Below are 17,501 nucleotides of genomic sequence, written 5' to 3' on the forward strand. Positions count from 1 at the left end.
TGTCATGGAGATGGAAAGACAAGCATTCAACCTCATACAGTCAACCTCTGATATGCGTGACTTGGAGCGGATGATTTTGTGATTTAATGCAGGGTTCTAAGGCTACATTTACACGGGCAGCTCAATTCTGATATTTTTACCACTAAATGATATTTTGACCAATCACAGATCTTTTTCAGAACCTATTGAGAAACGTTGATTGGATAATGGCCAACCATAACTAAAAGTACAGCTGCCATGCTTGTAAACAAATTAGTATTCAAAAACCACATTAATATACTGAACAAAAATACAGACGCAACATGTAAAAGTGTTGGTCCGATGTTTCATGAGCTGAAATAAAAGATCCCAAAAATGTTCCATATGCACTAAAAGCTTTTTTCTCTCAGATGTTGTGCACAAATTCTCCTTTTCTCCTTTGCCAAGATAATCCATCCACCTGACAAGTGTAATATCAAAAAGCTGATTAGACAGTATGATCATTACACAGGTGTACCTTATGCTGGGGACAAAAAGACACTAAAATATGTGTTTATTTCACACAACACAATGTCTCAAGTTTTGAGGGAGCGTGCAATTGCTGACTGCAGGAATGTCCACTGTCGTAACTTGACTTTAACATTAATCTGGAGACAGTTAATTAGATAAATAACAATGTTTAATTGTTACCTGATTTAAATTAATCATGTAACAATTAACTCATTAGGATCTAGGGCACCAGGAGAGTGATTCTTTAATGAGTTACCATCTACCGAATTAAACTCTATAAGCTCTTTACCTATCACGTCTATAAACAGTCAACTTATCAATCATAACCTCGTATCATATCATTCTGAATAGTTATAACCTTGCATCTGCAAAAACCCGAGCCTTACTTATGATTCAGTACTACACAAATTGGTATATTTATTTACTAACTAATTAAGTGAGAACACAGGATAAACATACACACTGTACTGATTATTGACTGGAGACGTAATAACCTGAAAACAGGTCCCTAGTGGCCAACAACATTGATGCTTGTTAAAGAAGTGAGGGAGAGGGACAGAGACACTTAACATTGGTACATTCAGAAACGACTCTCACATACAGTATCCATATACCTTGCACACGAACCGCCGCCCGCTTTGAGTAAGAAATCACAAATGTATTTACATGAAATGCCGGGCGTCTCTCGGTGAACAGGGCCACCATGGAAAGGGGGTTGGGCCTTTTCGCGGCACGCTTGTAAGGCTCTGATTGTCCAATTTGGTTCCAAAAAGTATTCTATTGTTGTCCTTCTTTGTAGTTCTCCGGTATCCGGTGACTTGTCGTGTAGTTATGAACAGAATTACATAGTTGACTTTCCTTCCATTCACTCTGTAAGAAGCATCTTTGAAGATAGGCTAGCCAGCCGTATCGATGGTTTGAACAGAGTAACAGGATGTACATACTTAAATTCGCTTTCAAAGATACTTTCTTCGGACCGCTAATCAGCCTTACCAGTGATCGTCCGGGAGGTGAGTTTATCGTCTCCACCTCGTGTTGAGATTCAAGTTCAAATCACTTTAAATGTTCAGCTACAGCTTCACGTCTTTCTGGTCTAATGTGCGTTTTTTCTTAACCCATCATTTATACAGATTGCTCGAAATGGGCGGTTCCGGACGGCTGACATGCTCTCTGATCTCACTTTTTCGCGGTGATCTCACTACTCACTGTGCAAAGTTTATGGAAAACAATGATCTCTTATATGGAATGGCATTAACTAAAATACAGTAGAATAGAATACAGTATATACATATGAGATGCGTAAAGCAGTATGTAAACATTATTAAAGTGACTAGTGTTCCATTATTAAAGTGGCCAGTAATTCCATGTCTATGTATATAGGGCAGCAGCCTCTAAGGTGCAGGGTTGAGTAACTGGGTGGTAGCTGGCTATTTAACTGTCTGATGGCCTTGAGATAGAAGCTGTTTTTCAGTCTCTCGGCCCCAGCTTTGTTGCACCTATACTGACCTCGCCTTCTGGATAACAGGGTGAAAAGGCCGTGGCTCGGGTTGTTGATGTCCTTGATTATCTTTTTGACCTTCCTGTGACATTGGGTGCTGTAGGTGTCCTGGAGGACAGACAGGCCGCACCACCCTCTGGAGAGCCTTGCGGTTGTGGGCGGTGCAGTTGCTGTACCGGGTGGTGTCACCCATGCTGCATGTTTGGGATGCTCTGGATCGACTTTACGACAGTGTTCCAGTTCCCGCAAATATCCAGCAACTTCGCACAGCCATTGAAGAGGAGTGGGACAACATTCCACAGGTCCCAATCAACAGCCTGATCAACTTTAAGGTATCTGTGACCAACAGATGCATATGTGTATTCCCAGTCATGTGAAGTCCATAGATCAGGGCCTAATGAATGTATTTAAATTCACTGATTTCCTTCTATGAACTGTAACTGAGTCAAATTTTTGAATGTGTGCATGTTGTGTTTATATTTTTGTTTAGTATAGATTACCTTTTATAATGTTTTGTTGCATTTCACTGCCTAAAATGCTGTTATCGAGGTAATTTCCCTAGTAGGTGACGTCAGAGCTCAGCATGTGGGAGACGTCAGAGCTGAGGGATGATAGACGAGTTTCCCACTAGTAATTACCTGTTGGAGGGCCGTTCAACTGGATTTTTCCCAGTCATATGTGGTAAATACCACCTTCTCACTTGGTTATGAACATAGCATTATATACAGCCTATTTTTCATGTACCTGTTTGAAACCTAAGCACCTGAGGTAGTAGGTATGGCCCTATTAAACCATGACACAGATGGCTCCTACTGCTGGTTATATTCATGCCAAATCATAGTGAGTTCAACTTCAAGGACCAAGCCAAGGCACTGAAACAGGAAACACTTTGCATTCTTTCTGCTTGGTGTCATGTTGTTCACAACCCTAGCCAATCTTCACTACACACAGAGAGACCAATTATCAAGTCTACCTCAGGCACAATCAGTGGTGCCAGCACCCTGTCACAGAGGTTGAGGTTTAGATGCAGACACTTGGACATATACCGGCCATTTTAATCTACAAAAACCGAATTAAGTCATGGGTTTAGACCTGAGGTTGTTTGTAGTTTGAGGTTGTTTCCAAGTAAGCCCATATTACTGACCTCGCTAGTAGAGTTCTTCTTACAATGATACTGTAAATCCATCAGTGCCCTGGCAATATCCAGGTAGACCCAATATTCATCCATTGCTCTTGTCATGTTCATACTCCATTCAATGGAAGGGCATTGTGTTTGTGATAACAGACAATGGTAATTACATGTCAAGTGTTAACAACACAACTTTGGTTTTTGACTTTCTCTTTCAACAGCTGAAGAGGATGCAGATAAATTGAACTTGAGATCATTTGCATAATTCAGGTAATTCTCTCCTGTTTTCCAGGTAATAGAGGAAAGGGACACTCTTTAGGGAATAGTGGTCATCTGTCTGAATGGGTGCCAGTCAAGGCGTTTGCTAACTTTCTCCACAGTTTAAAGACTATAACTTGCATTTAAGCTTCTAAGCTGTGAATTTGTTCCCCGAGGCGCTCTGACAGAGTGGAGTATGTTTTGGTGTGAAGGTCTAATTTGATGGATTGCAGTCATACCTTGGCATGTTTTGTATGATTGTATGTGGTCTCATACCTTTTTACCAGCATCTCTTTCCCGAAAGAGATGCTGGTAGAAACATCAAGGCATACCCCTCAAGGCATAACCCTTGTTGCTAAGCTAAAGATGAGTTAATGACAAGGCACAACAGAGAGAGGGGTGGAAAACAAGGTTGTTGAAGACCAGATGGTCTAACATCATAGATTTAGCCGATGGTAACTTGTGGAATAGACACCGGCTGTAATGCGGTTTTAACCAATCAGCATTCAGGATTAGACCCACCCATTGTATAATGTCTTACTTGCTAGTGGAAAATGTGTGTGTTGTAAAGTGACAGAGTGGCTGGGCTGCAGCTGGGGATGACGAGAAGGGGGAGACGGCTATTTACACAACGGTAAATCCCCTCTCCAGCACAGATCGAAGGAGACACTGCAACAGAGACTGGGAAGGAGGAACTGCCTCTAAACAACAGTCTGGTTACTTTACTTTAATGTATGTTTATTTCCATTAATTTGAGAAATTATGTATTTAAATGAAAGCAATTGTTTATGGATAATAACACTTGAAAAAATCTCAGAGTTTTCATTGAACCACAAGGTTTTGAGAAAGAGTAATGGGCAAACTTCAAGCATTATCGAGCCTTGATTTGACAGTTTTGTCTTAGTGGTATTCACTTGTAAATTACTAATGACCTAACTTTGTATTTTAACCTTTATTTAACTAGGCAAGTTAAGAACAAATTCTTATTTACAATGACGGCCTACCCCGGCAAAACCCGGACGACCGTGGGCCAATTGTGCACCACCCTATGGGACTCCCAATGACAGCCTTTTGTGATACAGCCTTGGAATCGAACCAGGGTGTCTGTAGTGACGCCTCTAGCACTGAGATGCAGTGCCTTAGACCGCTGCACCACTCGGAAGCCCTGAAGGGCAAGTACAATAAATCATTCCTAGACTCAATTTCAACACAATTGGTAAGTAGAAAATAGTGTTTTTATTTAAATCAATCAAAAAGAAAAGTAAAATGTAACCCAATAATTATAATTTAAATCACCACAGTGTACACCTGTGTTCTGTTCCCCTTCCTCTCCCTGCAGTGACCATGCAGACGGACAGTGGTGTTCCTGATCGTGGCTGGACTGGTGGACCTGAGCTTCACCCAGCACTCCAGTGCCCTCCAGTGGCTCAACTACCTGAGAAGCCGCTACCACCCCTCGTCCATGTGGGCCGAGTGGCTGGACGATGACTGCCCCCTAGAGTGTGACTGCCTGGCCAGCTTCCCCATAGCCATGTACTGCCACAGCCGCAATATACAGCATGTCCCGTATGTCCCCTCCCACATGAAGTACGTCTACCTGCAGTGCAACTAGATCACAGGCATCCAGGATGGGTTCTTTGACAAGCCACTAGCCTCGTCTGGGTCATCTTGCACCAGAACCAGCTCAGCTCTGACAAGGTGGGCAAGAACGTCTTCAGCAAGCTCTCTTGTACTTGGATAACAACGAGATGGCCCGCGTGCCCATTAACCTACACAAGTCCATCAAGGATCTACGCATGGATCACAACAAGAATTCCAAGATCCATGTTTGAGGGGATGACCTACCTCACTTACTTCCATCTCCATGCCAACACCGTTGAAGAGGTCAGGGGGGCTTTCAAGGGACTCAAGTCTCTGACTACTGGATATGAGGAAAAACAAACTGTTGCAGTCTAACGACATAGCAAGATCCCTGTGAACTTCCTCACTATGTATCCCAAGCTGCAGTTTGTCAGGCTGGCCCATAACAAGTTGACTGACAGAGGGATCCCTCCCAACACGTTTAATGTCAGCAGTCTGGTGGAGCTGGACCTTTCCCACAACAAACTGGAGAAGATTCCCACCATCAGCAAGAGAACCTCTACCTTCAGATTAACGGTAAGGAAGTGTCTGTTATTCCCATTCGTGATATTCTGTGTGTAGCATTCACTTTCTGTATAATGCCATATAAAGTGGACATGTCGATCTGATCCTGGTTTGTGTTGTACTGTAACAGTCTGATTATGGTAATGTAGTTGAATAAATATGATGTAGTCGTGGTTTAATGGGTTAAAAGATTATACCTTTGAAAAAGTACTAAATCGAATTTCACTATATAGTTGGCCAAAATGATGGCTATTGTTTATTGTTTTCAACTTTTAGATTTTCTTTTGTATGTCAAGTGAGAGAGAGAAACAAAAAAACAATCCCAAACATTGCTGTTAGGGAATTATTCACGAGGAAATTGTCAATAAACTGTGCCTTCTCCCTCTCCTCCTGTCAGAGTTCTCCATGGGCATTTTCTGTAACCCTACCTACCCTCTATCATTATTGGTTGCATTACAATTCCAGAAGTATGTAGCCTACTTGGTCGCTCCTTTTTTTTCCTTCTTTTTTTCCCCACCTTTTTTAAAATGTATTTTAAATTTTTTGTTTGTTTTTAATTTTACCCCTTTTTCTCCCCAATTTCATAGTATCCAATTGTTTAGAAGCTACTATCTTGTCTCATCGCTACAACTCCCGTACGGGCTCGGGAGAGACGAAGGTTGAAAGTCATGCGTCCTCCGATACCCAACCCAACCAAGTCACACTGCTTCTTAACACAGCGCGCATCCAACCCGGAAGCCAGCCGCACCAATGTGTCGGAGGAAACACCGTGCACCTGGCAACCTTGGTTAGCGTGCACTGCGCCCGGCCCGCCACAGGAGTCGCTGGTGCGCGATGAGTCAAGGATATCACTACCGGCCAAGCCCTCCCTAACCCGGACGACGCTGGGCCAATTGTGCGTCGCCCCACGGACCTCCCAGTCGCGGCCTCACCTTTCTTTAACCAGGTAGGCCAGTTGAGAACAAGTTTTCATTTACAACTGCAACCTGGAGTGATAGATGTGCATGTTATGATTTGCAAATAGAGATACTGGGGTGCAAAAGAGAAAGAGGGTAAGTAATAATATGGGGATGAGGTGTTCTATTTACAGATTGGCTGTGTAAAGGTACAGTGATCGGTAAATTGCTCTGACAGCTGATGCTTAAAGTTAGAGAGGGAGTTGTAAGACTACAGCTTCAGAGATTTTTGCCTATTCGTTCCAGCCAAAGGAAGTGTTGGCTTTGGGGATGACCAGTGCAATATACCTGCTGGAGCTCATGCTACGGGTGGGTGTTTCTATTGTGACCAGTGTCGTGTCTTTGGCTATGCCGGATTATTAAGTGATATGACATGCTATTCTATAAAATAATTTCTCCGTAATTAATATCACCTGATTGAGCTAATCATGTAAATGTAATTAACTAGAGAGTCGGGCACCACGAAATAATATTTATAGAGCTGTTATCTTCCGAATAAACTCTTAAAGACCTAGTAATATTTTACATCAATAGCAGTCAATATCAATCGTCATCTTAATTCAGTCTCATCTGAAAGTTGTAAATTATTATTATTATTATTATTATCTGCACGAACCCTGGCTAACAATTTGAATCATCAATACAAAATTGGGTTTAATTATTTATTTACTAAATACCTAAATAATCACTCAGAATTACACATGCACATAATTAAATCATAACTTGATTACAAATTACATCATGAAGGAAAACGTCCCTAGCGGGCGGAACAGATATGACAGCTTTTCCATTTGGAAAAGGAAAATGCAATAAATATTTACTCTTCGGTACGTTGGTGGTAGATGGAAGGCCGTGTGGCCCAACCGAGTCCTTTGAAGAATGTCTCTGGTTGTCAATTGGATACGTTGTAGTAACGTTGTTGGTTGGTAGACGGGATACTCTGTCTGTTCCTTCCTAACCTGCGTTTGCATCTGCTGTTGCTATCTCAACGGCTAGGAGGTATCACTTCTGTAGTGAATAAGAGTTCAAAGTTCATACCATTTATAACCAAAGCTCACACTGATTTTGGCTTCGTTCTGTAGTTATTATCTGAACCATTCTGACATAGGACCGTCGTTCTCACATCTTTGGAACAGGAGGTTATATTGTCATCAAGGGCTTATATAGGAAGGGAGAGGAGGGCGCGTTTGAAAAGTTTTATAGCCCATGTCCCTTCACAGGGGCGGGCCACTGATTGAGCAGAGCCCTATTTTATGAAAACCCAAATCTCACATTTTAGAAGCTAAAATCACATTTCATCCCATCACAAATAATTTCATATTCAAACATTTAAATTGAACAACAATTCCATGTGAATCCAATAACTCTGATGTGTAGACTTTCCACTGTAGAGTTTGTCATCTTATCATTGATGAGAATGTCTCAGATGACAACCGAACTGACATCATATTCATTAAGTACCACTGCACATGTTCAATTGATCGGATTGCCAGAATATAGTTAATTCCCCCCACCCCCTTCTGATGTTCCCAGAATCTCTATGTTAACCAAGAGTTTTGCAAATGTAACCTCAGTAGGGTAGAGAGAGGAAAAAAGGGGGAAGAGGTATTTATGACTGTCATAAACCTACCCCCCAGGCCAACGTCATGACACCAGTGAGCTGAGATAAGGCGGGGCTTTACCTAGAAAAGTCTTATAGATGAACTGGAGCAAGTGGGTTTGGCGACGGATATGTAGTGAGGGCCAGCCAACGAGAACATACAGGTCACAGTGGTGGGTAGTATATGGGGCTTTGGTGATAAAACAGATGGCACTGTGATAGACTACATCCAGTTTACTGAGTAGAGTGTTGGAGGCTATTTTGTAAATGACATCACCAAAGTGCCCTTAAACTGGGTATGGTAGTAGGTGCCAGGTGCACTGGTTTATGTCAAGAACTGCAACACTGCTTAGTTTTTCACGCTCAACAGTTTCCCGTGTGTATTAACAATGTTCCAAAGGACATCCAGACAACTTTACACAACTGTGGGAAACATTGGAATCAACATGGGCTAGCATCCTTGTGAAACGCTTTCGACACCTTGTACAATCCATACCCGACGAATTGAAGCTGTTCAGAGAGGTGCAACTCAATATTAGAAAGGAGTCCTTAATGTTTTGTGCAATCAGTGTATATCATTATGTATGGGGGTAAATTGGTATTAAAATGTGTTTTGTTGTTGTATCAAAGTACCATTGGACAATGCTCAATGCAGTAGTCAATGTTTATTATATGTTACTTACCTTGTTTTCTGTTTTGCTGTCTTTTTGCCTACCACTAAAGCTGTCATAAATAATGTGAAATTCACAAATGATTGAAGCTTTTGTGCTTTGCTACACACGCAGTACAGTCATTCTCTCTCTAAGCGGCTCTCAAGGTGCACAGATAATGTTTCCATTCCCCTGCTCAGACATTGCATGCATGCTATGTCATCGACTGACAGATTGCTATAACATATGATGTGGTTAGCTGATGGGTACAAATACCTATCCAGACGTAATATGATCTGGCATGCGTTAGCAACACCTTGGCAGAGGAATGCGCCCAACATTTTAGTGCCACTTTTTTGGAACTAACTGCCTTTGACTTGCCGTGCCCTTTGTGCTACTGTCAGGGCCGAATCCTAACTTGAGAAATATGTGCATAACTTTCTGTTCTGATAAATCATGTGTTGGTTTCAATGAGAGATTTATCCTGAGTTTTTTGCGGTCATGTTTATCTAGGATCAGCCCTCAGTGTTTTACTTCCCTCATGTGGAACAAAGTTGCATTAGACAAGTAAGTATATTGTATCCATTACTTGTGCAGTTAGTGAAAGTAATGGATTCAATAGATATGTGATATGTCTCAGTACTAAATATGTAATGATGGATAATCAGAAACTGACAAAGACCATGTTTGGATCTGAAAGTATCTAAATAATTACACACATTTTAAAGCCTGACCAACCAGTATAATGCAATTAAACAGTGTTTACTAGATACACATAGAATGAAAAAACATTTTCTTTTTGCCAGCTCATCGTTTGCAGGACTCAAATCCAGCCCCACGTTCCTCCTTTGCTTTCTCCCTCCTGTTTCACCTTAAAGCGCTCACTCCAGGCTGGGCGGCCCTCCAGAAAGTGCTTATCTTACTCTGGGGCCAATTTTCACATATTTGAAGTAAATCATATTGGGACATCTGTCAAAGGCTCCTCTTTTCATCTTAAACAGCTGCCTTTAATCCCTAACAGACAGCAGCTCCATCGAGTCATGGGAATGCTTTTCCTCTGCTCGTAACGGAGCAGGAAGGGAGAGATTATTGACACATACCATGGCATCCACACCAGGGTTAGGCTCAATTCAGAATTGAATTGAGAATGTTTCAGAAATTCCAATTAAATTCTTGAATTTGAATTGAATTTGAAGTGAAGTACTAAACAGGATACAGAATTGCAATTCAAATTTTAATGAAAGGAAATAGAATTCAATAACATTCAAATGCCTCTTATATTCTATATTAGGTGTAATCTATACAAATATACTGTATATCTTGTACATAAAAGATTATACATGTTGTTATATACGAGCATAACAAATATTGTTGAAACAATTGATTTTCAGGAAAAACTCTTAAAATGAGTGATCAAGGAAAACAAAACATTATAATTGATTTCCCAGAATGCATTAGTTTTACCTTAAAATTGATGCCTTCAAAAATAAGACAAACTAAATGGTTGTTAGGAATATAATTGACTATTCTAAGCAATAAGGTTAAAAGAGTATATTAACAGATGACCGACACTGTGGATATGTTATACAAATGTTATGGAGGTTATGGAGAATTAAAACACATTTAGGCTTCCTTAAAAAGTATTCAGGGAAAAGCTAGTAGACCAACACCACTGCTAGCCTGTGTATTGTCTATAAGAAGTATTAACTGATCAAAAAGGGCAGAGGAATGGCAGAGCTTTTGATATCTGATGCATCTGGAATGATGGAATTATTGTTGTTATCATAACTGCTATTACACTCGACACTCAACCCTTAGCCTAATAAGTTTCCCAATTATCTATAGATCCAGTTAATTTTAAACCAGAGTTGAGAGTGCTTTAACGAATCTGACAATTGGAGGAATGCAGATTGACTTGAGTTCAATAGCTCAAACTTGAACTCCTCCCAAAGTAATGACAAGCAAATTAGTATCAGTTTGTAGAGTAATATCCATCATTGCTATCCAGGTGCAGGGTGGGAATAGGTCATAATATCTAGGCATTCCAGGCGTTTTAATATGTTTCTCTCCAACCAAAGATCTGATAAGATATTTAAATGAATTACAGTGTTATTGCTGATTGCTCATGTGTTATTCGATACCTTCTGTAATGCTGATCCGAGCTCTCTTTTAATAACTCAGTATTTATTCTAGGATAACTGTATAGTAACAACATAATACATTTTCTAGGCCCAGGGTGTAGTAAATAGCTGTATTAGTAGGTAGGCCTACAAGTAGACTTAAACATTTTAAAATAAACTCAGCAAAAAGAGAAACCTCCCTTTTTCAGGACCTTGTCTTTCAAAGATAATTTGTAAAATCCAAATTGCTTCACAGATCTTCATTTGTAAAGGGTTTAAACACTGTTTCCCCATGCTTGTTCAATGAACCATAATCAATTAATGAACATGCACCTGTGGAACGGTTGTTAAATAACTAACAGCTTACAGGCGGTAGGCAATTAAGGTCACAGTTATGAAAACATAGGACACTAAAGAGGCCTTTCTACTGACTCTGAAAAACACCAAAAGAATGATGATCAGCGTCCCTGCTCATATGCGTGAACGTGCCTTAGGCGTGCTTGCAAGGAGGCTTGAGGACTGCAGATGTGGCCAGGGCAATAAATTGCAATGTCCGTACTGTGAGACGCCTAAGACAGCGCTACAGGGAGACAGGACGGACAGCTGATTGTCCTCGCAGTGGCAGACCACGTGTAACAACACCTGCACAGGATCGGTGCATCCGAACATCATACTTACGGGACAGGTTCAGGATGGCAACAACAACTGCCCGAGTTACGTCTGTCATGGTCTGGGGCGGTGTGTCACAGCATCATCGGAATGAGCTTGTTGTCATTGCAGGCAATCTCAACGATGTGCGTTTCAGGGAAGACATCGTCCTCCCTCATGTGGTATCCTTCCTGCAGGCTCATCCTGACATGACCCTCCAGCATGACAATGCCACCAGCCATACTGCTCGTCCTGCACGTGATTTCCTGCAAGACAGGAATGTCAGTGTTCTGCCATGGCCAGCGAAGATCCCGGATCTCAATCCCATTGAGCACGTCTGGGACCTGTTGGATCGGAGGGTGAGGGCTAGGGCCATTCCCCCCAGAAATGTCCGGGAACTTGCAGGTGCCTTGGTGGAAGAGCAAGAACTGGCAAATGTGGTGTAGTCCATGAGGAGGAGATGCACTGCAGTACTTAATGCAGCTGGTGGCCACACCAGATACTAACTGTTACTTTTGATTTTGACCCCCCTTTGATCAGGGACACATTATTAAATTTATGTTAGTCACATGTCTGTGGAACTCAGTTTGTCTCAATTGTTGAATCTTGTCATGTTCATACAAATATTTACATATGTTAAGTTTGCTGAAAGTAAACGCAGTTGACAGTGAGAGGACGTTTCTTTTTTTGCTGAGTTTATGTATGAAGTGGTGAGAAAAACTGTATATACTGGCTATGAAATGGCTTTTAAAGTTTTAATGAGCTTGTTGATTGGCTGTTTTGAAGGAAGTTTGCAACATTCTGGATAAATGTACATTAATCCCCCACAAGCAAAGAACTGGAAGACATCAATGGTACAAACTACAATTCAAACCCTATTAGCCCTTATTGGAGAAAGTCTTCCAAAAACACATGTTTTCTTGGGACACGTGACGTTTTAATATGGACACGTGAAGCATTCCAAAAACACATGTTTTCATGTGGACACTTGAAGTGTTCCAAAAACACGTGATCTTATGTGAAGTGAATGTGATAACATGTGACAACATGTAAAGCAACATGTGATAACATGAAACTACACATGTGAAAATGTGATCACATGTGAAGTCTTCCAAAAACACATATTTTCACATGATTTCACATGGGAAATCATGTATTTTTTCTGTAAGGATAGTTAAGTATGATTATCAGTAATGTTGGCGATGATTGTATAGGAATTCTTCTAATTAAACTTTTTTACCAGTCAATTTGAAAAAACTAAACAATTCTTGTTTTTTACAGTGGACAAAGGCACATTATTCACCAGATCAATCATCATAAACAGTATAAGAAAATATAGATTTTAAGTCAAGTTATAAATATATATGTATACATACATTATATATATACATACATACACACAATATACAACAGATTATCAAAATATCCCATCTTTGAATAGCATTCTCATAAAGATAAGGTCCATTCAAATCCATTGATAGTGCCTGTAGGCCAGAAAAAGACTGGAAATGTCCATGGGATGTTATATCAATCAAATATATAATATGTAACCCACCATTGTACATTGTTTATTAGAGATTAGAGCTTGATGGTATATCTTCCTCTTTGGATATGCTCCTCCATCTGCAGCAATCTTTTACGGCCTTTGTGGCAAAAGGAGAAGTATTCAGTATGTAGCTACAGCAAATGCATAGAGAGACTGACAGAAGATAGATAAATAATACTCACTTTATTCCACCTGCATCTCTATGTCCTGAATATCTGTATGCAAACTACAAGTAACACTTTGAATTAGAACCTACATATATGTTTGGGTTGTCATCATGTTGCGTTTGGTTCAATTATTCTAGATACTGTGTGATACTTTACCTTGAATTTTGGTACCCTAGTGATGTGTGATGGTCAGTACTGTAGGACATCTGTGGTGGAACAAAAGGAACTTGTAAATTGCGTTTTATATATATTTTCTCTTCATTTTTATTTTACTATGATACTGAATTTAAAGGCATCAGGGGTATTTAGTGCTGTTTAGTAACTCAAACTTCTTAGTATGCATTATTACCTTGTGTGTGATGAGGCAATAGAGAGTGAATATGAACAGCAGTCCTCCACAGACTGATGGAGCTATGACCATGAAACCAAACTTGTACAGGTCTCTATCTTGGTCTCCATCTAGACTAGTCTGAGGGGCTTTCTCTGAGTCCCAAAGGGTGCTGACTGGGGACAACAAGACAGGTCAAAACAGCCAGGTTATATTATGTACAAGTGAGGTTAAGATAACCAGATAGCTCAGCAAGTTGATACATGCAACACCAGAGGACAGTGGGTCTGATTCTCTAAACTACTTTGCTAAATTGCCTGGACTGGATTATTATATTCGATAATTATGTAATTCTCTGTTTTATGTCTTTGCCAGGGAACCTCTCTGGACCTTGAGGAAGTTGCCCACCTGTAGTCAGAGAGAGTGCTGTAGGGAGGGCTGTGGGAGGCTCTGCAGTGTCTGTGTACTCCCTCTCACAGCTCCAGTCTACTGGTGAGTCCATGGTGGTCACCAGCTCCCAGTACACAGACAGGACATCCTGGACCCTCCCCAGGGCCTCAGTTGGAGAACTGCTGAATGACATTCCAAAACTCACTGGGTCGTCCTAGTCAATAGGGTCAGAAAATAATGTTTGTAAAATGTATATGGGATGCATGTCCTATCTATACAATTATACAATAGTTTTATGAGCTCAGTATTGACTTCCTTGAATCTTCTTTAAAACACCCAAGTAATGCTGTTATGTATTAATGAGAGAGCTCTTGAGCATCAAACCTCCCTCACCTCCAGCTCCTCATTGATCTGTGGTACACATCTCTGGGAGTAAATGTTGTGGATGAGACCGGTCAGCGACAACACGTAGCTGTGATTGTCTGATCCCCGAGTGTATCTGAAGTGTCCGGTCAGGAGTTCCAAGATCCAGGGCATGGCAGCTTTTACATAGCAGCATTTATTCTGCCATGGAATGGAAGAAGAACAGTCCAAATTCATAACAGTTATGATACAAGGTATACAAGGTTGATATCAACCTTGTTCTTGATTAGCCATAATGATTATAGTTAATGCAGGGTAGCCTAGTGGTTAGAGCTTTGGACTAGTAACCGGAAGGTTACAAGTTCAAACCCCCGAGCTGACAAGGTACAAATCTGTCGTTCTGCCCCTGAACAGGCAGTTAACCCATTGTTCCTAGGCCGTCATTGAAAATAAGAATTTGTTCTTAACTGACTTGCCTAGTTAAATAAAGGTAAAATTAAAAAAATTACAGTCCTTTTTTTAGCTGAAATAAATGTGGTGCGCAGTGGATACTTTCTGCCACTCTCCTAAAAATATAACAAATCATTTGTAAAAACAATTCAAATAAATGGTACCAAAATCAAAAAAAGTATAATTTCTTACAGTAAAAAATAAAAAATAGTTAACCTAATGTTCTTTGTGAATTTCCCTGTGATCGCCCAAGTTTTAACTGCACATGCATTTTATGCATAGAAATGACCTTACCAAACTTCTCTGCTCAATAAATGTGTAGGTTATTGAGCATCCACTCTGCAACTGGTTATCTATCTATGTAAAACAGAAAAAAATGCAAAAATCAGGAGTCATTAAGTTAACAACATAGATATTAACTTCTCATATCTTGTGTTCATGAGAGGATTCAACGACCCCAATCATCAGTGTGTAATGGTCTAGTCTAACTGTGAAAATATGCTCTCTACCAGGCACGTGCACAGATAGAGGTCTAAGAGTTCCTGAATACCTGCCCTGAGAAAAGTGCCCTTTCAGCTTGGTGTTTTTTTCTTCACTTTGAACACCTGCCCCTCCAAAGGTTTGTGCATGGCCCTGCTCTCCTCTGTGAACCACTGTGATTAAACACGTATTTCATAAACCACTCTTGGTTATGTATACTTTTTTGTCATATTATAAGAGCTTTATACCGCTTACATTTTTTTATGTAAAATAAATAAATAAATATATATATATATATATATATATATATATATTTCCCATTGTTCAGTAAAGCTGTACTACTCACCAGGTGTCTTATGGTCAGCAGGTGATCTCTGGTGATGGAGTGTCTGCACGGACCAGGGTCTCCCATGGTCAAAGGGAGACTCAAGAACACCATCACACACAGACACTTTACCTGAAAGGGAAGGATATCGTGGTTTATTGTTGCTCTGATGAAGATCTGAAACCAATGTTGAAACGTATCAGCTTCATGAACAGAAAAATAAAGTTGTACGAAATTTGGTGATATATTTATTTGATATATACTATTTATAAAATATAGCGTTCCATAGAATATATAAAACAGAATATTTCCTATTTCTCTATGGACTTTGTCCCTATGTATCTTTGTCCCGATGTATCTGTGTCCCTATGTATCTTTGTCCCTATGTATCTTTGTCCCTATGTATCTTTGTCCCTATGTATCTTTGTCCCTATGTATCTTTGTCCCTATGTATCTTCAATTTTGAAACCATATTTTGTGGTTTGTTGCACATTGGATTCTTGCTGCACTGTTCTTAGAATCCCCACAGATCATTTTCTCTTTGTTTCTGCATCTTCTCATCTCCTGCTTTTCTTTTCTTTCTGTAACTCCTTTCTCCTCATTCAAACACTGTCAGGTCTTATTGATTTTTCTATTTCATTTGTAATATTTATTGTTGATGCCACAAATCCACTACATTAGAATAATATTTATTACAAACAGAAATCCAGATAAATAGAATGAGTCAAGCAGAGGGGACGATAGATACTGGGAATTCTAACTCCAGTTATATGAGTAGAGCGGAGCCCCATGGGGTGGAGCTGTACGACATATAACATCCATTTCCTTTTTTACTTGTTCTATTGGTTATCTATATTAAAAAGAAACCTACATTTCTAATGTTAGAAAACTACTGAAAATAAACATGTTTTGGAGCATTCTCTGAACACTCAATTGTTAACCTCTGGCTTAGGTCAATAACATTAATAATGATTATCACACATTAGAAATAATCTAATATAACCATAAATTAGCTTTCATAAAGATAACCCACATTCATACAGTACAGTACATTATAATCACATGATGTGAATTAACTGTCCATGCAATGTTTACATTTTTCCTACAGTAGTTACATATATTCATTTCAAACTTTGTTAGAGACAAACCTGAAAGTATGAAGTCTGAAACACCAAACTACTGCAAGAAAATACGACATTCACATTTCCAAAAGAGGGACATAAGTAATTTAACGTGTTCCGCTCTAATGTCAAATCAGTCATACCGCGGGGAAAAATGCAGCAACTGTAGATTAATCAAACAGAATACAGTAATGTCAAAGGCAGTTTGGTCAAGAGATTTCCTTCACAAGAGCATAGCAAAATGAATGAAAGTCATGCAGAAGTAACTGTTTCTCTTACCTTGGTTTTGCACTGAATGTGGGTTGACACGAGGAGGGTCATCTGGCTCACCTATGAAAATAGAGAAGACCAGACTCCTCTGTCAGAAGCATTGGAGAAGATAGATGATGTGTGTCTTCTCTTTTAGCCCTGATCAATCCCTCTAGTAAACCTCTGGAGACAAGACATGCATTAAAGAGAAGCTGACAGTCCTCTGGCGTGGATGGAGCCCAGGTTTCCCCAGCATGGACTGATGTGGTTCTACTTCCCTCCGAAAGGTCTGGAGCTCACAGTGTGACTGCCTGCCTGAGCTGTAACTCAGAGACTATTTTAAGACCTCCCTCTTCCTGCTCTCTCTCTCATATGGTCCACAGGAAACAATGCCCCGTATCCCAGCTTTCATGATTCCCAATAACAACTGGAGGGTCTCGACTTGAGACATACAGAGCCTTGAAAATCTTAGTATTTGCCCCCTTTCCGATTTCCTCTATTGTTGCATATTTTTGATAGTGAATGTTATCAGATCTTCAACCTAAACCTAGTATTTGCTAAAGGGTACCTAAGTTTACAAATAACATAA

At 40.1% G+C, this 17,501-nt stretch overlaps 1 protein-coding gene and 1 pseudogene across 1 annotated transcript; one reads left to right on the plus strand and one right to left on the minus strand.

Moving 5' to 3' along the window:
• Positions 1–4,716: 4,716 nt before the first annotated feature.
• LOC115101859 (fibromodulin-like) lies at positions 4,717–5,668 on the plus strand (annotated as a pseudogene).
• Positions 5,669–9,940: 4,272 nt separating this feature from the next.
• csf1b (colony stimulating factor 1b (macrophage)) lies at positions 9,941–17,236 on the minus strand. The gene is made up of 9 exons (XM_029621571.2): positions 16,943–17,236; positions 15,564–15,674; positions 15,032–15,094; positions 14,318–14,488; positions 13,943–14,138; positions 13,556–13,710; positions 13,363–13,412; positions 13,222–13,265; positions 9,941–13,136 (listed from the first exon to the last, which is right to left on the minus strand). Exons 1-8 carry the CDS (start codon positions 16,982–16,984, stop codon positions 13,223–13,225), a joined length of 831 nt encoding a protein of 276 aa, XP_029477431.1. The 5' UTR covers positions 16,985–17,236; the 3' UTR covers positions 9,941–13,136; position 13,222.
• Between the last annotated feature and the right edge of the window lie 265 nt (positions 17,237–17,501).

The sequence above is a fragment of the Oncorhynchus nerka genome, linkage group LG20, assembly GCF_034236695.1.
Source record: "Oncorhynchus nerka isolate Pitt River linkage group LG20, Oner_Uvic_2.0, whole genome shotgun sequence".
In the NCBI taxonomy this organism is placed as follows: domain Eukaryota; kingdom Metazoa; phylum Chordata; class Actinopteri; order Salmoniformes; family Salmonidae; genus Oncorhynchus; species Oncorhynchus nerka.